This window comes from Cynara cardunculus (assembly GCF_001531365.2).
Source record: "Cynara cardunculus var. scolymus isolate 2C chromosome LG 3, CcrdV1, whole genome shotgun sequence".
NCBI classification, from domain to species: Eukaryota; Viridiplantae; Streptophyta; class Magnoliopsida; order Asterales; family Asteraceae; genus Cynara; species Cynara cardunculus.
In genome coordinates, this window is record NC_037530.1 from 7,927,345 (window position 1) to 7,949,520 (window position 22,176).

The 22,176-nt window shown below is 36.6% G+C and overlaps 4 protein-coding genes across 4 annotated transcripts; 3 read left to right on the plus strand and 1 right to left on the minus strand.

The window, feature by feature from the left end:
* The first annotated feature begins 1,262 nt into the window (after positions 1-1,262).
* Positions 1,263-4,568, plus strand: LOC112508542 (auxin transporter-like protein 2). The gene is made up of 8 exons (XM_025113201.1): positions 1,263-1,427; positions 1,567-1,752; positions 2,373-2,485; positions 2,594-2,777; positions 2,847-2,944; positions 3,026-3,233; positions 3,573-3,830; positions 4,207-4,568. Exons 1-8 carry the CDS (start codon positions 1,263-1,265, stop codon positions 4,426-4,428), a joined length of 1,434 nt encoding a protein of 477 aa, XP_024968969.1. The 3' UTR covers positions 4,429-4,568.
* Positions 4,569-5,096: 528 nt separating this feature from the next.
* Positions 5,097-6,433, plus strand: LOC112508544 (30S ribosomal protein S31, chloroplastic-like). The gene is made up of 3 exons (XM_025113203.1): positions 5,097-5,283; positions 5,369-5,433; positions 6,164-6,433. The coding sequence occupies exons 1-3, from the start codon at positions 5,145-5,147 to the stop codon at positions 6,299-6,301; spliced, it is 342 nt and encodes a 113-aa protein (XP_024968971.1). The 5' UTR covers positions 5,097-5,144; the 3' UTR covers positions 6,302-6,433.
* Positions 6,434-12,272: 5,839 nt separating this feature from the next.
* LOC112508543 (glucan endo-1,3-beta-glucosidase 2-like) lies at positions 12,273-13,496 on the plus strand. Its single transcript, XM_025113202.1, has one exon. It carries the CDS (start codon positions 12,273-12,275, stop codon positions 13,401-13,403), a length of 1,131 nt encoding a protein of 376 aa, XP_024968970.1. The 3' UTR covers positions 13,404-13,496.
* A 245-nt stretch (positions 13,497-13,741) lies between these two features.
* LOC112508545 (uncharacterized protein At2g39910) lies at positions 13,742-18,563 on the minus strand. Its single transcript, XM_025113205.1, has 8 exons — positions 18,474-18,563; positions 17,933-18,395; positions 17,750-17,836; positions 16,067-16,257; positions 14,629-14,824; positions 14,301-14,365; positions 14,133-14,234; positions 13,742-14,046 (listed from the first exon to the last, which is right to left on the minus strand). The coding sequence occupies exons 1-8, from the start codon at positions 18,512-18,514 to the stop codon at positions 13,938-13,940; spliced, it is 1,254 nt and encodes a 417-aa protein (XP_024968973.1). The 5' UTR covers positions 18,515-18,563; the 3' UTR covers positions 13,742-13,937.
* Positions 18,564-22,176: the final 3,613 nt, after the last annotated feature.

Below are 22,176 nucleotides of genomic sequence, written 5' to 3' on the forward strand. Positions count from 1 at the left end.
TTACACTAAAAATAATAAATTGAATTATATTATTAAACAAAAAATAAATTACTTTGTTATTAAATCTAATATATGTTAAATCTAAATTAACGTATATTAAAGAAAATTTATTTTTGATACTAATATAGATTTATTTTTTTCAAATTTGTATACTATATGCAAATTTATATTTAATTCAAAAATAAGAAATTATCGTTTTTCTTAAAACAATATAAAATCGTATTATATCGATAAAGAAAAATAAAAACTAAATATTAAAAAGAAAATTTATCTCGCTGTACTGCACGAATACCTTTTTAGTATAATATAATAGATCCATTTTCAGTTTAAATTTCATTCCGATTAAACTGAATGGAATAAAAATTCATTCTCATTTTTCATATTATTCCTTTTATCTAATTATGGCATAAAGCATTCCAACAGAGAATATATTCAAGTAAATAAAGAAATAGCGGCTTCTCTCTTTTCCCTCATCAATGGCTGCTCCCCTGCCCTCAAAATTTATTGATTCCTGAACAACTCTCTGCTTTTTAGAGAGAGACGATGAAGTAGAAAAGAAGCAAAGCTCTGGGCATGTTTCTGTCGTGAATGCCACTTTCACTTTCACTTTCACTTTCATCATCATCAACTTCTTTGTTTACCGCCTGATAAAATTTAACATTATTATTTACTTGCCGGTAAGATTTTAGTCCATTAAAACGACATCGTATGCAATAATTTACGCGGTAAGCGCTTACCGTGGTAAGAGTCGTCGCTCTCACTTGCTGGGTAGAACTCTTGATCGTTGCCTCATTCTTACCGGGTAAGATTTATAGTCCTTACTATATTCATCTGGTGAGGTAATATTACTTGATAAACACTTACCCAAATAAACATTTGTTAAACGGACCCTAATTCTTCAAGATCCCAATGGGGTTGTCAAAATTCCTCCCATTAAGCATTTTTTTTCCCAAATGGGTATTACTTTTTAGGGATTTTATGGCCTTTTCTTGAAGTTAATTTTAAGTAAAGACACCACCACCGCTAAACCAAATAAAAAGGAAATCCTCTATGATTAAGAAATTGCAAAAAGTCAACTATTTTCCTTTATAATACTTGGATGGATATACATGTGTCAGTGTACGTAAATACGCATGACACTGAGAAAAAAATGAACCAAAATAAATGCAAACGGCAGTCAGTCAGTCGGCAGAGGCTTCAATTCTTCTTCTTCTTATAACAATAGTGTGATTACATTTACAGTTTGAGGTCTCATTCATAAAATGGTTCCTACCAGCAACAAGCAAAGTGAAGAAGCCATTGTAACAGCAGCTGAAACAAAGGTTGGAAATGAGAGAGAGATGGATCAGTCGCTTTCTGGGTTCAGCAACTTTCTTTGGCATGGTGGCTCTGTTTATGATGCTTGGTTCAGTTGTGCTTCAAATCAGGTAATTTACATAAACACCCCACCCTCTCATCTATGGTTTCTTTCTTGAACACTTGGTTTTTTTGTGTAACAATGGCAATTTGTTGTGTTTCTTTTTTCTTTTACAGGAAAGATTGAATGTTTTTTGGTTTGTTTTGAAGGTGGCACAGGTTCTGTTGACTTTGCCATACTCATTTTCTCAAATGGGGATGAGTTCAGGAATCATACTGCAAGTGCTGTATGGTTTGCTTGGGAGTTGGACTGCTTATATCATCAGTGTTCTGTATGTAGAGTACAGAAGCAGGAAGGAGAAAGAGAATGTCAGTTTCAAGAATCATGTTATACAGGTTCATCTTCTCTTTCCCTTTCCCTTTCCCTCCAATAAAAAAAGAAATAAATTAAGGATTTATGGGTCTTGCATCCATTCTTTTCTTAAAATAAGACCTTTTCATTCATCTGGACGGTATGCATACCGGTAATTGAAGGATATCTTGGTTTTTATACATGATATGCATACATGTATACTAGACAAATTACTTAAAATTATCATTCTACACATGTGAATACTGTCTAGATTAACGGTTATCAGGTGTTTCTCAATTTTTATTTTATTTTTAATCTTACCCTATATATGTTAATGTTACACATATATTTGACACTCTTTTGATGGGTTGGAGATGCTCTATTATTTTAAGTTATTTCAAAAAACACAATATTTGGAATTAATAAACAAGAATCATTAGGAGAGAGTTTAACCATTCAATAGCTAAGAATTTTCATTACAAACATACGTCAAATGGGATATCGTAAAATGGGAAGAACATGATTGTTTTGACAAATTTAACCTTTAAATATATTCAATCTTCACAAAAGAGAAGTGCAATTTAGTAAAACGATATTTCATGTGAATGCATGATGCATATCTCAATGACATGTACATACGCTTATGCACATGACATGTATGCAGTGGTTTGAGGTGCTGGATGGTCTTTTGGGTCCACATTGGAAAGCTGTTGGGTTAGCCTTCAATTGCACCTTCCTCCTATTTGGCTCTGTTATACAACTTATAGCTTGTGCAAGGTTACCTAATTAATCATTTCCATCTAGTTGCCCCTCATCACTTCCAATTTGAGCTTCAAAACAGGGTCCTTTTTGACTTTTCACAACTTAACTGTGTGATACTTACAGCAATATATACTACATAAATGATCATCTGGACAAGAGGACATGGACATACATATTTGGAGCTTGTTGTGCTACCACTGTCTTCATTCCCTCATTCCACAACTACCGAATTTGGTCGTTTCTCGGCCTCGGCATGACAACTTACACTGCGTGGTATTTGGCCGTTGCAGCCTTGATTCATGGCCAGGTACGCTACTGCACGGTTTCTTGCTTTTCGGTGGTTTATGATTCGATACTTTTAAATTATGATGTATAGGATGAAGGAGTGGTTCACTCGGGCCCTAAAGAGCTGGTTTTGTATTTCACCGGAGCCACAAATATACTCTATACTTTTGGCGGACATGCTGTCACCGTGTTAGTACTTCTTTCTTTACCAATTTGAACTTAACTACGAGCGTTAGAATAATGATTTGAGGCATGCGGTTTTTTTTACAGAGAGATAATGCACGCGATGTGGAAGCCTCAGAAGTTCAAGTACATATATCTGTTTGCCACCTTCTATGTATTCACGTTAACACTTCCATCGGCTGCCGCCATGTATTGGGCCTTCGGTGATCAACTCCTTAACCACTCGAATGCCTTCTCTCTCCTTCCCCGTACTGGTTTTCGTGATGCTGGAGTCATCCTTATGCTTGTACACCAGGTTTTTTCTTCGTTACGACAAAATCAACTTTTTAGAACCCTTTTGAATAAGTCGTTTTATTAATGTTTTTATATTACATTATTTGAAAAAAACGACCTTTAAAACCAAATGTCCTGTAAAAAGATGTGGGCCCTCTAAAAAGATGATCTGATTGATGGGACGCATAATTGTTTGGTTTTATATAAGCTGAAATCTTATAAAGAAGTCTATTAGGACATTTAGACATAATTGATTTCTTAACAAGTCGATTTTGCTGTAGCGAGTCTTGAGTTCAATTCATTTTCTTTCTAGTTTTTACATGAATAACCATTCGGTTGTTCTTATTTCATCCTTCTGTAGTTCATCACATTCGGTTTTGCTTGTACACCACTGTACTTTGTGTGGGAGAAAGTGATCGGGATGCACGACACAAAGAGCATATGTTTACGGGCGTTGGCAAGGCTGCCAGTTGTGATACCGATCTGGTTCTTGGCCATTATCTTCCCGTTCTTTGGTCCAATTAATTCAGCTGTAGGGGCTCTCTTGGTTAGCTTCACCGTCTACATCATCCCTGCTCTTGCACACATGCTTACGTATCGAAAGTCTTCCGCTCGTCGGGTATTTCATCAATTCCGCTCTAGCAAGTTTTAGGTGTTTTACCAAAGGGTCATTGGCCACATAGGTATTAGTAGGGTATTGGTAGAGCTAGCTTCTCAGGAGGTTAGAGGTTCCGGTAATTGGTAGAGTCAAGTTTCTCAGGAGGTCAAGGGTTTGAACCTCTGACCTTATGAGAGGCCAAAAGCCCAAATACCTCTAGGCCAAAGGCCCTTTGATAATTTTTAGGCGTTTTTGGGGCAAAATTTAGTTCTCGTGTTCTATTCAGCCTGAAATCTTGAATTTAACCGAATCGAAAATTTCACTATGTTCTTTTGAAGTGCTTAATGGAAGATTGTGCCTTACGCTATAGTTGTTGTAAACTACGTTGTGGTTGCAGAATGCGGCAGAGAAACCTCCGGTCTTTCTACCGAGCTGGACGGCTATGTACATAGTGAACATCTTCGTTGTTGTTTGGATTTTGGTGGTGGGATTTGGATTCGGGGGATGGGCAAGCATGACAAACTTCATCAAACAAGTTGATAGCTTTGGGCTATTCGCCAAGTGTTACCAGTGCAAGGCGGCACCACCACCACGACGATCGCCGCCAGCACATCATTGAATCCGAACTCACTACAAACCTTTTTCTTATACCAAGTTTGTTCTAGCTCAACTTTAGTGTGTAAATGGCTTGATGAATGATGTTAAATCAACTTGGGCTATGATAAAAAAAGGATGGCCTAGGTCTGGTGTTACTTCGGTGTTCTCACCATATTTAATGGATATATTGCAACATATTGGTTTTTGAGACCATAAAACCTCCTTAAAAGCTTACTGAATAAACTATTTTGTATATTATTAAGTCACTACTGAATAATCATATATAATTTATCGAATAAGCTATGAGTCTTCATTCTATGCTAACTATACATCAATTTTCTTCATTCTATTTTGAAATTAACGCTTACCTCCTTGTTCTCTTGTGATTTACTACGAATAAAAGGAAAGGAAAGGAGTGGGAAAAGAAAAAATCTCGTGTTTCTTGAGTTTATAGAAATGAAAGAAAAAATAAAGATGATTTTCCTTCCAAATATCCATTGTAAAATATATAAGAGTGAACCATAAAGATGATACCTGATTGGTTTGAGCTTGACAAACAATGAAATGAAAGATCAAAGGATTTTTTACCCAATTTTTGGCACACCTCGACCGTTGCTAATGGCCCGCTATTGAGGGCTATGACGACGTCGTATTGTGATTCTATATTGAGGAAAAATATCACCGTCAAGAGAGCTACCCTTATCCTAACAGAAACTGAAGAGCATACTGCTCTCGCCAATGGCGTTAATGGCGCTCACCATTGCTTCTCTTCCAATTGCTTCCGCCTCTGCTTCTCTTTCTTTCTCTCGTTCTTGTTCCCCTACTGTTATTCCCCTATCTTCCTCAATATCTCTCACCTCCTCAATTCAACCACTAAGTGCGTGAAACTTAAATCCACTTCTCCTTTTAATTTGTGCAGTTTTAAGCTTGACTGAATTTTGTTTTGATTGCTTGAGTTTCAGTTTATTGCGGAAGAGGAGACAAGAAGACTGCTAAAGGAAAGCGATTCAATCACTCCTTTGGGAACGTGAGTTTTTCTATCTTCTCGATTTTAGGGTTTCAAATTTCGTTCTATTGCCTGCGTAAGTAGAAGTACATTCAACATTTTCCGATTCGAATCAATTCTTCCGCAGTTCAATTCTTTTTTATGAAGTTCGAGAAATTGCATTTTTGTGATTGAAAAGTTAACTTCAATTATTCAAATTTATCGGCTTCAATTGAAGTGCTTGGCTTTGACTTTGAAATATCGAATGTGTTATTTTACTTGTCAAACCATTTATTAAAATCGATACTTCAGATTGGATTTAACAACACTTCTTACATATCGAAAACTGTTGGTGTTTGTTATTGATAAATGCTAGAACTGATGATCACATACACAAATATAAACGTACGAAATGGAAAAAAGATCAAATACTGTAGTTACTGTTTACATATGGTTTCAATAATCTTTCAATATCTAGTGTTGCTGGGATTTTTATTGTATTTCGTGAATTCTTAGTGATATTGATGAGTTCAGTCATTGTAGATTGCCCCTCATATGAGAAGAAACACATGGCAATCGATAAAGATAGAAAACTATCAAACTAATTGTTTCACTGTCATAATTGATGTAAATATTTCCTTACAAAGATCCATGAACTTGTAGACCTGATTTACAATAAGAACGAGCTCTTTATCCAACGAAAGTCCTAGGTTTAGATCAAAATGAGACTTTTTTGTGGAATTGAAGGTAATTGTGATATGTGAGTGAACAGGCAAGACCAAGGAACAAGAAGAAGGGCAGAGGACCACCCAGGGTGCCAGTGCCACCAGCCCCACCGAGGAAGGACCGCTTCGACGACGGTGAGGTTGTTAAGATTGAGATTAACGAGTCTCTCTTCTCTGATAATTGAAACATTTGTTTGCTTTTCTTGTTTCATGTTGTTGGGAAACTTTCTCTGTTGTATTGTTTGCTTTAGTTCCCTATTGGAGAACAATCAAATTTCTGAAATGGTAAATACGCCATTTGAATGGTTTTAATATCCACCAAAGGGTTTGACGTCGTTCTCTGGTTAAGAACTGGGAACCAAATACGAGAGGTTGAAGTTATTGTCATCTAGTCGATGCAGCCTTCGTAACCTACAGGAGAAAACCTAGGTATGAATTCTAGATTAAAATTAGAAGTCCCGACCATTTGGGAAAATCCAACCAAGGATGTTCTGTTTGTTTTTTTCAAGGTTACCACCTTATGTTATCTAGTTGTGAGACTACTTGTCCAGGTTCCCATATGCCCTATTGGACAAATCCATCCAAGGATATTCTGCTTGTTTCTTATTCCTTAAGGTTGCCATCTTATGTTCTTGTGGTTGCGTGACTCTTGGTCTTGACTCTCATGTGCCCCATTATGTGGTTCTGTAGTTGTTTCTCTTGTCTCTTGACAGTGCAGGTTCTATGGTTATTCACTTTGGATCATAGAGTCACCATGTCCATTCTTAGGCCACAAAGCAAGCCAAAAGAACTCAGCCCATTTCACACTGATGTAGGGTTCAGGAAGGATAAAGTGTGCATAGTCCTTTCCTCTACCCCTTGGATCATAGAGGCTGTTTCGTGGAGGCTCCTACTTGCGAAAAAAAGCTTTATGCAAAACAGGTCTTGAAAAAAGAACTGGATTCTTACGCTACCCTGAAAGTGTGTCAAAAAACTATACATGAAGTTTAGAAGAGTTTGGTTCTAGGCATCCACAACAATTGTGGCCACTGAGAGCTGATGTCTTGCGGAATTTTGTCGGGATTAGTCTGGACAGGGATTAGTCTGGACATGACATGAGACACCCTTCCAAAAAATGTTTAGAAGAGAGAATGAAAAGCAAGTGAAGAAGTTAGGGCAAGTAATGACTATAAAAGCATGAGGAGAAGTACTAATCCCACCCTGCTGTTACCACTCCAACCCCTCCCGCAACCACATTAACCCCAACTCTTTACTTAAAATCACGAGTAAACTACGATTTTCGTCCCAATGGTTTGTTATTTATAACTATTTTCATCCGTGGTCTTTAAAATTTGCTTTTTTGGTCCTTGTGGTTACCATTTTGTTTTGTTTTTCGTCCCTGTGACTAATTATGTTAGATTTCAGACCTTAACTCAAGGGCATTTTAGTCTTTTCAATTTTAGTTTATTTTTTTTTATTAAACCATAATATTATATTCAAACCATACTTTTTATACAAACCTTACAAACCAATTATATTTATCTATTTTCATGATCAAAGACCACGATTAAAACAAGTTATTTTAATAAAGTAAAAAAATAAACGAAAACAAATTGTTATTATTTTCAACAAGAAAGGGTAAAATGGGAACAAATTGTAAACTGTTGCGATCATTGAAATCTCTTTTTCCACATTCAATCCCGTGAACATGTTTCATTCTAAACTATTAATGATGAAATATAATGAAATTGTGGCATTGGACAGAATGAAAAAATTGTTAATGATGAAACAAAATGAAATTGTTAATGATAAAACAGAATGAAATTGTTAATGATGAAACAGAATGAAATTGTTAATAATGAAACAGAATGAAACTGTTAATGATGAAACAAAATGAACTCTGACATTTGACAAAATGAAACAAAATGAAACTGTTAATGATGAAACAAAATAAAACAGTTAATGATGAATATGTTAATGATGAAACAGAATAAAACTGTTAATGATGAAATAGAATTATCTAGAAACTATAAAAATGAGATATTTTAATAAATGATGAAACTTAAAAATATTCTTTAATCAACAATTATTGTATATTTTTCAAAGATGACAATTTGTATCAACATATTTAATGGATACATCAATTAAATATTTACTAAAAATGTGCTAGCTAATCAAGATATAATTCATATCTAGATTAAATTAAAGAATTACCAAACTTATCTATTAGTATTAAATACTTACCAAACATAACTATTGTAATTTCAAAAGACCATAATGCCCTTAGAAATTAAAATTAAAGAAAAACAAATGGATTTATGTGATTGGTTGTTATTAGTTCGTATGATTTGTATAAATTGAGGCGGTTTGTATTTAAAACGCTTCTCTCTCTATATATGTATATGTATATATATATATATATATATATATATATATAGGGGCAGGTTCAAATGCAAACCATCTAATTCTAAAAAACCGTGTAAACCAATTTCGACCAATAAGAAAATTCCATTTTTTTTAAAATTAAATTTAATTGATAAGGGTATTTATGTCATTTTACACAATTTTTTTGATAATTAAGGAAGTTATTAATACATTTTATTTAAGGCAATTTAATAAAAGAAAGTATGAAAATGGTAACGTTTCAAACTTTTATTATATTATATTATTAAAATCTTGATTTTTAATTATTTGGTATGCAATGAATCTGGAAAGCTTGTATGAAGATTATATCAACTTTAGGAATAAAATGGTGGGTTGAGGTTGGAGAAAAAAAAATCAATGTTCATGAAACTGTATTAATATGAAAAAGTTTCATCGTAAAATGATTTATTTTCTTCTTCAATGCATATGGTATATATAAATGAAATAGGTTCATGATGGTAGAATGAACAYGAAACGGGTTCATGGTGATCAATGTTGCATTGTAATCGAAGTTGATCAGTTTAGTTGGTAGAATGAACATGAAACGGGTGCATAATRRATTTTGTTMGTTATGAAATATACGTATCATGAAACGGGTGCATAATATATTTTATTGTATATGAAATTAATCTGCATGTAAAAATTTCAATGTGAAAAGGTTTCATTGTAAAATATTTAATGAAATAGGTTCATGATGGTAAAACATTTTCATTTTCTAATTGATTCGTGATTCATGAACTAGTTTCATGGTGATCAATGTTGCATTGTAATCGAAGTTGATCAGTTTAGTTGGCAGAATGAACATGAAACGGGTGCATAATGGATTTTGTTCGTTATGAAATATACCTATCATGAAACGGGTGCATAGTTAATGAAATAGATTCATGTAAAATAGTTAATAAAATAGTTAATGAAATAGATTCATTGAATAGAATGAACATGAAACGGGTGCATAATGGATTTTTGTTCGTTATGAAATATATGTATCATGAAACGGGTGCATGGTTAATGAAATAAATTCATGTAAAATAGTTAATAAAATATATGTTATTGTACATGAAATTAATGTGCATGATCATTGAATTGTATGAAATTGATGCATAATGTAAGATTATATTTTTAATATATTTTTTTATTTCCTTAAATAAACTAAAATAATCTTTTACACTTTTACCCTTATTGATGATATAAGATTATATTTTTAGTATGTATTTTTTTTATTTCCTTAAATAAACTAAAATAATCTTAACCGTTGATCAATAAAATGGATGAATGAGATTGTTTTACACGGTTTCTTAGAATTGGGGCGGTTTTTATTTGAACGCTCCTCTATATATATATATGTATATGTATATATATATATATGTGTGTGTGTGTGTGTGTGTGTATATATATATATATGTGTGTGTGTGTGTGTTATACGTATGTACCCTCAACCTGAAAAATTTCACCCCAAGAACTGGACATCGCTTCTCCCTTCCGCAGAGACCTCCTCCCTTCTCCCCTCCATCTCCGATGAATACCACCACCACGTCCAACGACCACCATCATTAGCAACAACCCTGTCCTACTGGTTTCTTCCCATTGATCTCCTTATCTGCCCTCTTCGCTCTCAACATTTCTTCTTCCCCTCGCCCCACCACCGCTCCGATCCCAAACCACACCACTCCAATCTCGATCTTCAGACCCATCTCGATTCTGTTTTTGGTTTTGGCTATCAATGTCCAACCTTCCTAATTGATTTTGTTTTTGGTTTTACACAGTGAAATGAAGTCTTTCAAAAATTCTACCTACATATGCTTTTTTATTTGAAGAGATTTATGTTGCCACCAATGTGTTTTTGCACAGGCAACTTCATAAAAATCTAGTGTTTTTCAACTTCACTTTTTAGTATTTTGGTTTCCCTACATTTGCAAAACCTACCCATCCAAACCATCCTCCGATGATTCATGTTGTTGCTCGGGTGAAATAGGAACACCCAGATTCCATTCATATTTTATACATTGAAACAAAAATCATTTTGGGTTTTGTTTGTTCTAGAAAAAAAGGGAGTGGGAACATGATGGCTGACGTCGATTAGGAATGAGCAGGGAAGAAGATGATGGGTGGGGGTTGCCAGGTCAAGTGGGTGGGGATGGGGTATATTAGGTTTGGTTTGTTTTAGGGACAAAAAAACAAAAGGAATTGCAAACCACAAGGACAAAAAAGCAATTTTTAAAGATTAGAGACGAAAATAGTAATAAGCAACAAACCACAGAGACAAAAAATCGTAGTTTACTCTATAATCAATTACACTAGTCTGCATCTCCACAAACTCCTATGGGAGATCATGCCTTCTAAAATATCTTCGTTCACAAATTCAATGTTGATTTTTTGGTCTCTTTGACAAAGCAGTTTCGTGTGTTAAGGTCTTCTTTATGTTCTTTTTGGGAGGGGAGGGGAGTTGAAGCATCCGAATCATGGTAGTCTTTGAAAACAATGAAAACTTCCCATAATCCAAAGCAATGATAGTTATGGGAAGAAGATATAGGGTTCAAGTTCTCAAACCTTACCAGTTACTAACGGCTAATCGACCCCATATCTGACATACCCCTTGTCATATATGCGTAATTATTAATACAACATACAGGTTGGATCTGGAGGTGACCAATTTGAAGTCGGGTTTGGTCCAATATATCCATAAGAACCCACTCCATCTATTCCTCTGTTGGAGGCATCTAGACAATGTATATCAACAATTTGAAGGCCCAGTGTATATCAACGTTCTGCATATTTCATTATAGGATCGTGCAACTGACATATTTCGTGAATTCACTATTATATGATAAGCAATGAGGTACGGTTCCCTTTACAATAGGAACCTACCAAGTTGTGTTCCAAGCCCATAGGGCTCTTATTATACTTTTTATTTTGAAGGAAGATTTTAGTCAAAAGATGTACTTGAGATTCGTTGCAATTCATGCAACGGTTCTAAAGCACTTGGCATGAGAAGTCATACGAGAATCCATACATTCTTTATCAATACATGTCTATCTCTCGAATATTAATTAATTAGGTTGTCCTAATTTTCCATTTTAAAAATATTAATCTTTATTTTTTTATTTATTTATGCTCGATGCTCCCCTGGTTCAAAATCCTAACTCCCAAGCTCTTACGTTACCTTTTATTTCCAATGGTAAATTGTGGAACTTCAACTTTATTTTCCTTACAATTTAATTTGAGTTTGTGTTTACTTTGCTCTTTTATTAATAAAATAATACAAACCACACGGGTGATACTTAATTGGTTTGAGCTTGATTCCAAAGGTCAAAAATACTTGGAGGTCTCAGGTTCAATTCAATGAGGAATAAAAATCTTCTTGTAGCCATGGAGGTTCAAATGCGGTGACTCCATACTATCTGCAAAGCAGGTGGTCATCCTGGGATTAATCGGCTCGCATAACGAGTTGGATATCTAAGTTAATAAAAAAATACATATATTATTATAATTCACTTCTGTTTTGGCAAATATTTTATAACATAAACAATCATATTAAAAATAGCTTTTACAACCAACGTATGCGATTGGAAACAAGTTTTACGACCATATGGACAAAGAGACCCGCCAATTCCTAGGTGGATGTCTCTGCGTAGCAGCATATAACTCCCTCCCAAACGATCTAACAAACCATCATCAACGAATTACACCCTGCTATCATGCACCATATGCGCTTTATAAACCCACTGACCACCATGAATCAAAAAAGTTGTAGCTATGTCCCACTCCCTCTCTCTTCTCCTCCTCCTCTCCGCCGTCGCTACCGCTTCCGCCACCACCATTGGTGTCACCTACGTACCCACCCCAACTCTACCACCACCTGAACAAGTCGCCACCGCCCTCCGATCCTTAAAAATTACAGCCGTCCGCCTCCCTGTCGCTGAACCTTCCGTCATCCGAGCCTTCTTCTACACTAATATCTCCCTCTTCCTTTCCATTCCAAACTCCCAACTCCATTCCATCTCCGCCAATCGCTCCGCCGCCTCCCTCTGGCTCTACACTCACGTTGTCCCTTTCTATCCACGTGCACTCATCACAGCAATCTCCGTCGGGAGTAACGTCCTCGCTGATGGAGACCCTACCTCCGGGGACGTCCTCCTCCGCGCCGTGCGTAACGTCCATCAATCCCTCATGGATCTCGGAATACGAAAAATCACCGTCTCCACGACTTTCTCGTTTGTGAACATCATGATGACATCGTTTCCGCCTTCCTCCGCGGAGTTTGAAGAACCGACTAATAATGCCGTCCTTAAACCCTTACTTCAGTTTCTAACCGAAACGAATTCCTCCTTCTTCGTGAATTTATATCCTTATGTTGTTTACAAATTACGCCCCGAGATCCCAATCGGTTTTGCTCTCTTTCAACAACAGGCTTACAACTTCAGAGACGACGCAATCACCGGTGTCAGGTACCGGAACTTGTTCGATCTTATGGTGGATGGTGTTATCGCCGCATTGACTATCTCAGGACACGAGAACATTCCAATAGTTGTGACGGAGACAGGATGGCCGAGCTCCGACTTATCAAACGAAGCAGAGAATCATCAAATATATGCTGAAATGTACCTACGGGGTTTGGTTTATCATCTCCGATCTGGTAGAGGTACACCGCTGAGGAAAGATGGGGTGGCGGAGGCTTACATTTACGAGGTGTTTGATACAAACACTAGCTTAGAGAACCAAGCAGCTATGAGAGTGGGGACAGGACAGAATTGGGGGTTTTTGCACCCCAACTTGTCACTAAAATTCGAAATCAATTTCTCCGGCGGTTTCCCTACCACCACAGCAGCGCTGGCAAAGGTAGTTCTTGGATTTCTACTACTGGTAACTGGTTTATTGGTGTTCTAGTGGTTTTTGCAAATCTTTTTGATAACACGATTAGTTGAGCGTAGACATGGTGATTAGGGACACACCATTGATAATCTGTGGTGAGGGTTAGTAGTGATTAGTGATTGGATTAGGTAAATATATTTGAGAGGAAGGATTAATAGCATTAGAATATCAGTATGTTATGGTAGCATGGATGAAGTATGTCATTATTTTGCTGTTCTTGTACATGATGGCAGCCATGGTGGTTTAACTTTCTTCACAAATGAAAATTTGCACGTAACTTTCTCGTTTCATTTCAAATAGTTGAAACAAAACCATGGTGTTTAATAAAAACCATATATAATAGGATGATTTGGGGGGGACAAGGCTGTTGATGTGCTCCATTGCAATTTGACAAACACAAGCAACATAATCAACTCCCTTTTCTTGTTAGAAAAAAACTAATCTCTTTCATCTTACAGCTTGGTTGGATACAATCTTCATCATCAACTAACATTGAAAAACTAGAGATCATAACTGGTTGGGTCTTTGTAGGGTGTTTTCAGCTGTTAATCAAGTTGAAATGGGGCAAGTGTTTGGTGTTTTGGGACTCAAAAGTGTTGGCAAATTTGGATCGTCTTTGTGTTTTACCCAAGCTGCTTCAAACTGCTGGGCTTTGCATCTGAAAAACAGAGAATAAACATGAATTGGGTTAAGTATTGGAAGGGGGGATATGAGTAAAAGTAGAATTGGTTGAAAGTATTATACTGTCGAAGCAGGATGAGTATGTCAACGATACGAGCTCGTATATCTTGTCTTTCAACTTTGAGTGATGCATCCTTGTATAGTATCACCAACTCATCTACCAATCTGGGAACACATTACAGTAAAGCTTTTGTGCATTTTTAAGTACTGGGTTCAGCAGAGAAACATTACCTGTCATAATATGGTGAATACCGTATCCAAGTGAACTTTATAACTGTTTTCATACGCTCCAGGACCTGCAAATTAAGATCTTCCCTCAACAAACTTACAAAGTAAATGGCAAACCCATATCTGAATATGCCATACCATATAGTGGTTCAACAAATGGAACAACAAAAACAAAATCTAAGGCTAAAAAGATATGTATTCCAGTTTAATTAAGATAATCTTCCTGTTGCAAATCGTTAATATTCATTTTGGGAAGAAAAATGCAAATGCAAATGCAAAGTTCATTCAAATCGACAGAAAGAAAAAACACAATAAGGTTCCAAAGAGCTACCAGTAGAACAGTTTCATCATCATCAGCATGCATCCACTTGAAGAAAAGCGGGAAAAGGCGCCTGAAATGAGCTAACAATACAAGACCCATGCCACGGAGAAGTGGCTCAATGTGCATAAGCCATGAGATACGGCGTTCCTTAGAGCTTGGTTGTCGCCATAAGTGGCTTAACATCTCATTTACAAGCTTCTCAAACCTACAGGAACACCAAAGAGTATCAAATCTATAAACAATACAATTCTCCCAGGAACATTTATGACTTGGAATAGGAGAGCACTCATCTTGGGGTGGGCTTACTACTTAGATGCTTTCAGCAGTTATCCAATCAGAAAATGTTACAAAATTGAGACCAACCTGCTGGTTCTTTTTCTGAAGTAGCAACGGGAGAATTCATCCCATGATTAATTAAAATTATTGGTGCCTCCAACATTCGAATTTAACAATTGAATTTAGGTGTATTTTTTCCAATACATTATCCTCATTCTGTTCCGGTACTTGATGCTAATATGAATTATAGGATTAACTAGTAGTTTAATTAGCTTGAAAACACATAAACAATCAAGATAAATTTAGTAATTTAATCTATTAGTAAATTAATCATTTACATCTGTTTAACCTAAGGCTTTGAAAGAAAATAGAAAAAGGATAACAAAAGTTCTCTTGTTCTACCTAAGGCGGGGGCCATTTAACAAAACAAAAAATACTCCCTATCCCAAAATAAGTTTTCACGTTTCTATTTTAGTTTGTTCTATAACAAGTTTCCATATTTCTTTTTTAGTTTGTCCCAAAACAAGTGCCCGCTTTCAAAAGTGAGTGTCTCGTTTCCAATTATACCCTTAATTATGATATGGAGAAATTCATTACTCCCCTCTATTATTAAGGGTAAGATTGTCATTTAGTTGATTAAAAAGTTCAATAATTAATGTGTCTTTTTCATTGTGGACATTTGTTTTGGGATAGAGGGAGGAGGTGGAGATCATCCCCATCCCCACTCCTCTCCACCCTTGAGTATCTTTTTTTTTTTATTAACCTGGATATCCAACCCGCTATGCGAGCCGACTAATCCCAGGGCGACCACCTGCTTCGCAGATAGCCCGGAGTTACCGCATTTGAACCTCCGTGGCCACAAAGGGATTTTTATTCCTTCTTGGATTTGAACCTGGGACCTCCAAGTACTTTTGACCTTTGGAGTCAAGCTCAAATCAATCAGGCACCACCCTTGTGGTTACTCTTGAGTATCTTTGTTGCAGTCTTTTGTTGTATTTCATTCACCGTCTCCATATGTAAGTTGGGATATTGTTCCCTTCACACACCAATATGGCATTTGTTTTTCCTTTTAATTTTCTTCATTCCAGTTTAATTTCGTTGAGAAGGAGATGCCAGCAAATGATGAGCCAACCGGAAGCAATAAAAGAAAGGGTAGGAGATAAAATGATACCATGGGCTACGAGGATTGTTTTGTTGCGTACAAGTCACAAGGAGCACTGACATCTCAACCACATGCTCCCATATTTCGTCACTGGAAGCAATATTTTGGCAGCACGCATCTAAGATCACATCTTCATACAAACTAAACTCACCAGAATTCACATGTTTTGCAAGATGTATGAAGGTGATCATTCCCTGCCCCTGACATAATAAGAGTCAAGAATTGCAGCCACGAGTTAACACTTTAACATAATATGAACTACAGCATAGCACACATGCTAGTGGGTGTAAATTATGTTAGAAAACAACCTAAAAGAAACCGATGTTTATAGTATTACTTATCAATATCACTTTCAATGAAATAAACATATGAGCATAAAACTAGGAAAGGAGTCCGATGTGGTCACAAAATGTAGAAAAACATCATATTTCGATAAGGATGGTGCAATCAGAAATCACCTCTATACGGTAGGGCCTTACTTTCACCAGAAAAGCAAGGAACCCACTCAGATGGAGGAAAACGTTTACACATACATATCACTTCAAAGAACGGAAACTTATATGGAACCTAATCATTTTACAGAAGATATCACCAACGATTAGAATAAGTACGGTCCAAGACTCTTAAATAAGTTTTGTAGATCTAAATATGCATGATTCATGATTACAACCATCCAAGTCTCAGAAGAATATTAGTGGGCCCTTGAGTTTTATGTCCTGATGCTCATGTGGTACTCTGCAACCATTAGGAGTGTAACAATTATCAGGTGTAAATCTATTCCCATACCAATATAAATTGTTTAACTTTCATCTCTGGATGGATATACTGCTTAACTTCTTATAGCCTGATGCAATCCCATTGGTTGCATAGCGACCCACGGTTTCAAGACTACTGAAATTTCTTCCAATTGATACTGAAAGTAACCTACAATCAACTATATTCAAAGACATAACATAGGCCGTCCTCCTCTATGGTCTACAACTTAGGATTATTCTGTTGGAGCCGTGCTTGCACTGCATGATGATGATAAGAAGAAGAGAGCTTTGGACTAATTTAATTTAGCTAAGTTGTTCAATGATAATAATGCATAAAAGAAATTCACAGCTATGGAGAAAACCTGTGCAGCAGTCATAGCAGCGCTTTCAGGTTAAGTTAYGAAACTAAAGTTTATTTTCGGGGAAGCTTCCCGAGCGAGCAAATCTATTCTACGATTGGTATTGTGCCCAACCGAACAAATCTCTTCTCTTGTCTGTTATTTTTCTTTTGAAGTCTTCCCCTTTCGATAGTGTCAAATACAACCCCAAGCAATAGTCAAGAAGAAAAACTCAGGACTAGGAAAGAAAGGCAGAGACAGGGAAAGATTTACAGCAAAGGTAGTTCGGTAAGCCTCGTCATCTAGTATGACCAAAGCATTAGCCCTGTCTCTATCCTTCCGCTGAGGGCTCATAGACTGGCCTAGTGAGGTGTGATCACAGGTCCGGGACAAGGTACTCAGTCGTGACCAAGTATGCGATCCTATCTGTGCAGATTTCCCAGCAGCACCGATACTTGGAACCACACACATTCAAGAACAGTATCAACATGAAAGGAAGATTATATATACAGTAAATATAAGCACCCACAAATGAAACAAGCCTTTTATCCCAAACTATTGAAGATAGTAAGCATTAAAACCAAAACTTCGATACATACTTTCACTTCTGGCGACCAATGATCAAGAGCTGTGAGTGCACAGGGAATAATCAACGAACATACTTTTCCCAATTGCGATAAATCAACCTATCATGAAGACGATGAATTTCTTAGAAAAATTAAGCATAAAACAAACCCTAGTTATTTATTTGCAATTTTTTCAGTAAGGGCAGGAATCAAAACCTGTGTGACAAACCATTTAAGCTGATAAGCAGCCACAATAGCATAAGCAACTGGAACCCCTGCCGAGGCAGCAGAAACCTCATCACCATCAGCATCCACCTTATCGATCGAACTTTCCTTGATACTTGTTTTAAGCAAAGGCAAAAGTGTAGGCATCAATTCGATTACCAAGTCCTTCTCCTGATCATCAGAAAAGGCTTTACATAGTTCTCGAAATGCAGAATCCGCAGAATTCGAAAGAGAAACGGGAATCCATGAGAGTTGATCATACGTCGAGGTATGAGAAGAAGCCAAAGCGGCACATAGTAAGCTGAAGTTCGTCAATTGGGATTGAACATCGCAGTCGTCGTGGCTGTTTCTCGGAGGTAAAAGCGATTCAAGGAGAAGTTTGATTGAAACGTTGGATAAGTCCGATGGTTTGTAGGAAGTTCTGGATAGTGATTCTCGGATTGATTCTGATAAACTGCGTTCCGACAGAAATATCAGTGTAAAAGAAAGTGATACGTAAAGTATAAGGGTCAAAGAGAGATGGAGAGCTTACAGAATGAGGATGTTATGAAGATGGGAGAAGGAAGTCGCCATTTTTGCTGCTCTGAAAGCGCACCTTGAACAAAGTGAGGCAGGCCTCTTCCACCACGGTTTTCTTTACAAGTGGGATGAAAAATGAGAAAATCAAATTTAAAATATTTACGTATCAACTTAGAATTATTTAATTTTTTAAAAAATTATTTATTATTCAAATATTTAAAAGTGATTATTAACGATGTTACACCGAAATAAGTTAATAAATTATTTTTATAAGTCATCTCAAATACCTAGAGCAAAATATCAAAATAGCCCACGAGTCACGTGACATCAAAAAAGCTCTCTCTTTCTGAGCAAACTCTAATTTTGGTTTTTAAATGTAACCTAAACTTTGATAAGTATAAAAATATAATTTTTATGGTTCTCAATTCTTTTAAAAATAGTCTCTAATCATATGAAAGGATTGGCCAAGAAGACAAAGTGTAGAGGTTAAAGAAGGGGTTTTTACGGGCTCAAGCATGCTCCACGAGCCTGATACAGTCGAATTGAAGCACACTTGAAAAACAATGGATTCATGAATGTCCTCACAAACACACCGTATTCCTGAAAACTAACCAGAAAAGTAACATACATACTACTTGTTTGAATTTATGTTGATGATATTATCGTAACTAGAAATTGGGTTGCTATGATTGAGGAATTCAAGTTGTCCATGAAGTCCGAATTTGACATGACAGACCTAGGAGAATGCTCACTCTTCTTCCTTGGAGTTGAAATAGCACAAAGAAGGAATGGGATATTCATATGTCAAAGGAAGTACATGTACAGGTTATCAACTCAACTCGAGAGTGTTTCGATACATTAAAGGAACCTTGGAGTATGAGTATGGAATGTGGTACCAGAAAAATGGAAACAGAAAGATGACTCAAATCATGCAAGGGATGTTAAGACTCGAACAAGTACATCGGCTTATGCAATGATGTTATGTTATCAGATGCAGCATCAGCAATCTCATGGTCATCCAAGAAGCAACCAATAGTTACCTTGTCTACAACAGAGGCTGAATTTGTGTCGTCAGCAAATTGTGCTTGTCGAGTAATTTGGTTACGCAGAATTCTTCAGAGCATTGACTACCCTAGGAAGGAGCTACTGTGATATTATGTCGACTATAAAGCTTTCAAAAAATCTTCTTCTTCGTAAGATAAGCATTAAGCAACGTAACATTTCACTTCCTTCGTGATTTGGTGAATACAGGTATAGTTGACCTAAATTACTGCAACACAGAAGTTCAACTTGTAGACATTATGACAAAACCTTTGAAACTTGAGGTGTATGAGAAGCTACAAAGCATGCTTGGAGTAAGGGAAGCAACATAGTTAAACTGGAAACAAACGGAGTGTTTCAGTTTAGGGAGGACATGTTGGGGCTGCTGGTCATTAGCACGTTGATGGAATTGGTCTCTGGTTTACTAATTATCGTCTTCATTGAATAAAGCTCCTGGAGTATTTTTGATACCCTTTATTCTATTCTTTTTTTCTAGCTTAGTTTGTTGCTTACCGTTGTTTTGTAAGGCTATTGACGGGTGTCGAGTCCGGCAAATAATAGAATTTTATGAAAATAAGCCTATTATCTCTAAAATACAATTTGTGATAGCGATAAGTAGGGTCGTCTCCTCAAAGACGTACCGAGTGCAAATTCATAAAAAAAATGTATCTAAATGTAAAAAAAGGGGGGGTGGGGTTGGAAGATTGATAAATAGCCTAATTATGCAAATAAATTGAGAATTTTAAACAATAATGAGAACGAGACTAGCGATGGGCATCAATCAACTAATCCTTTGGATTATATATCATCGACTTATTCAAACCGTTTTCTCAAAAGAAACCAAGTTGGTTAGGACATCGACACGCGTCAATATTCTGTTCGTTATAAAAGCAAGATCAGTCTTGAACACTCTACGACTAACCTCTAATTAGCTAATCAAACCTAGTCACGGACTTAGAATTTAATTGCCACTAGCACTAACATCAAACAAACCCAACACTAACCGACAATCGGGCGCCTATTGTTTAAAGTAGATTATACGATCTTACAACATCATCATTTAACATAAATGTCAACTGTGTGTCGTGCGAAAAGCAATTACGGACTTAAAGGCTTATCTAATAACTCGAAATTGAATTAGACATAACAAGGGATCCTGCTCAAAATATCCAACTCAAAATGATAAACATTAACTCTAAAATCGCATAAATAGCTTCAAATGATATGTTGAAATCGACGTAAGTCTCAACGAATCCAAATTCAAAGTAATCACATTCCCGTTACTAGAAGTTTGAAAATTAGCTACACATACTAGGAATTGGAAATCGAATAATTACAAAATGCTTGTAAAATTGGAATTTAGGAACAACCCTATAAACCCCGCTCCAAAATCGACTCCAAATCTGAAATCGATTCCTGCCTCTGGCTTTCGTTCCTCTCGTCCAGTTCAATCTCTTTCTCGATCGATAATTTCTGCTGCTTCTCGAAAAACCTCTCAATCGACAGCTTCAAAATCCTATCGATCAACAGCTTCAAAATCTTCTTAATTGACAGATTCTGGGTCTCGTATTGATCGATATCCACTTCTCTCAATCGACAGGTTCTCGTCTCTCAATCGACAAGTTCTATCTCGAGCTCGCTTCCGATTTCTTCCTCTCCACAGCTTCTGTCTTTTCTGCTCTCGATCGACCCTTCTCCCCCTTCAGTCCTAATCGACTTCTTCTATTTAATCCCATCTCTCTTTTCCACGATCTCCGTCTCTCTCTCTCTCTCTCGCTCGATGCCCACGTCCCCCTCTCAATCACCCACTGTTGGTCTGGGTAGCAGCCCAAGGCTGCTGTTTCTTTTTATTTTATTTTCTTTTCTTTGCTGTTTCTTTCACACGGGCTGCTTCTTGATCTTTTCTTCATGGGCTACTTCTTAGGCTTTGCTTTTGGGCTGTGCAGCATGGCTGTTTGGACACAGTTTCTGTGCTGTTTGGAGACAGCAACTGTAGCTTTTGGCTGCTGTTTGGTTGAGTTGTTGTTTGGGTACAACAGCTGCTGTTTGGAGACAGCAGCAAGGCTTTTGGCTGCAGCCGTTTGGAGACAGCAACAAGGCTTTTGGCTGCGGCTGTTTGAACAAAAAAAAAACAACTAATCAATACATTTTTTCAACTTTAATGGCCTCATATAGTTGGATTAACTTCAATTAAATTAGCCATTTTTAAGCATATATTTAACATTAATTTCAAGGTAACTTTGACGTTAAAAAATGTATAAATTTGGTGTTTATCAGCTATAAATGCCCTGCTATTTCTATTTGCTTAATAAAATCATCGGGGTTCTTGAAGAATTCAGAGTGCCTTTTGCTTCGCTTAATACGCACCATTGCTAGCTTCAACAATGGTGGAATCATCAGATCTTCATTTATGGAGGAATGTGTCATTCAGTTCTTCATTTATCAAGAGCGAACAACATTTTACCATTGGGGAGAAAGATGTGAGGGGTGGCATTTGGGTTGCAGGTCTACTGTGTGAAGAGGAGGAAAATTGATTTCAAACCCAAACCCAGATTTTGCAACACCCCATCTCTATCTAGTTTTTTCCTTTTTTGCTTTTTCTCCACCGTTTGTGATGTATTGATCTAAACCAAAAAACAAGATTTCTGACAGGGACCAAAAACACAACAAAAAAA

What these genes read in the sequence shown, in the direction of transcription:
- LOC112508542 (XM_025113201.1), top strand. Translation starts at nt 1,263, where the DNA reads ATGGTTCCTACCAGCAACAAGCAAAGTGAAGAAGCCATTGTAACAGCA. An exon ending in CAACTTATAGCTTGTGCAAG is followed by an intron (nt 2,486 to 2,593) that starts GTTACCTAATTA and finishes TGATACTTACAG; the next exon opens with CAATATATACTACATAAATG. An exon ending in GGCGGACATGCTGTCACCGT is followed by an intron (nt 2,945 to 3,025) that starts GTTAGTACTTCT and finishes TTTTTTTTACAG; the next exon opens with AGAGATAATGCACGCGATGT.
- LOC112508544 (XM_025113203.1), top strand. Translation starts at nt 5,145, where the DNA reads ATGGCGTTAATGGCGCTCACCATTGCTTCTCTTCCAATTGCTTCCGCC. An exon ending in CTCCTCAATTCAACCACTAA is followed by an intron (nt 5,284 to 5,368) that starts GTGCGTGAAACT and finishes CTTGAGTTTCAG; the next exon opens with TTTATTGCGGAAGAGGAGAC. An exon ending in TCAATCACTCCTTTGGGAAC is followed by an intron (nt 5,434 to 6,163) that starts GTGAGTTTTTCT and finishes GTGAGTGAACAG; the next exon opens with GCAAGACCAAGGAACAAGAA.
- LOC112508543 (XM_025113202.1), top strand. Translation starts at nt 12,273, where the DNA reads ATGTCCCACTCCCTCTCTCTTCTCCTCCTCCTCTCCGCCGTCGCTACC.
- LOC112508545 (XM_025113205.1), bottom strand. Translation starts at nt 18,514, where the DNA reads ATGGCGACTTCCTTCTCCCATCTTCATAACATCCTCATTCT. An exon ending in ATTGGTCGCCAGAAGTGAAA is followed by an intron (nt 16,258 to 17,749) that starts GTATGTATCGAA and finishes TTATTATGTCAG; the next exon opens with GGGCAGGGAATGATCACCTT. An exon ending in AACAATCCTCGTAGCCCATG is followed by an intron (nt 14,825 to 16,066) that starts GTATCATTTTAT and finishes GTGTTCCTGTAG; the next exon opens with GTTTGAGAAGCTTGTAAATG.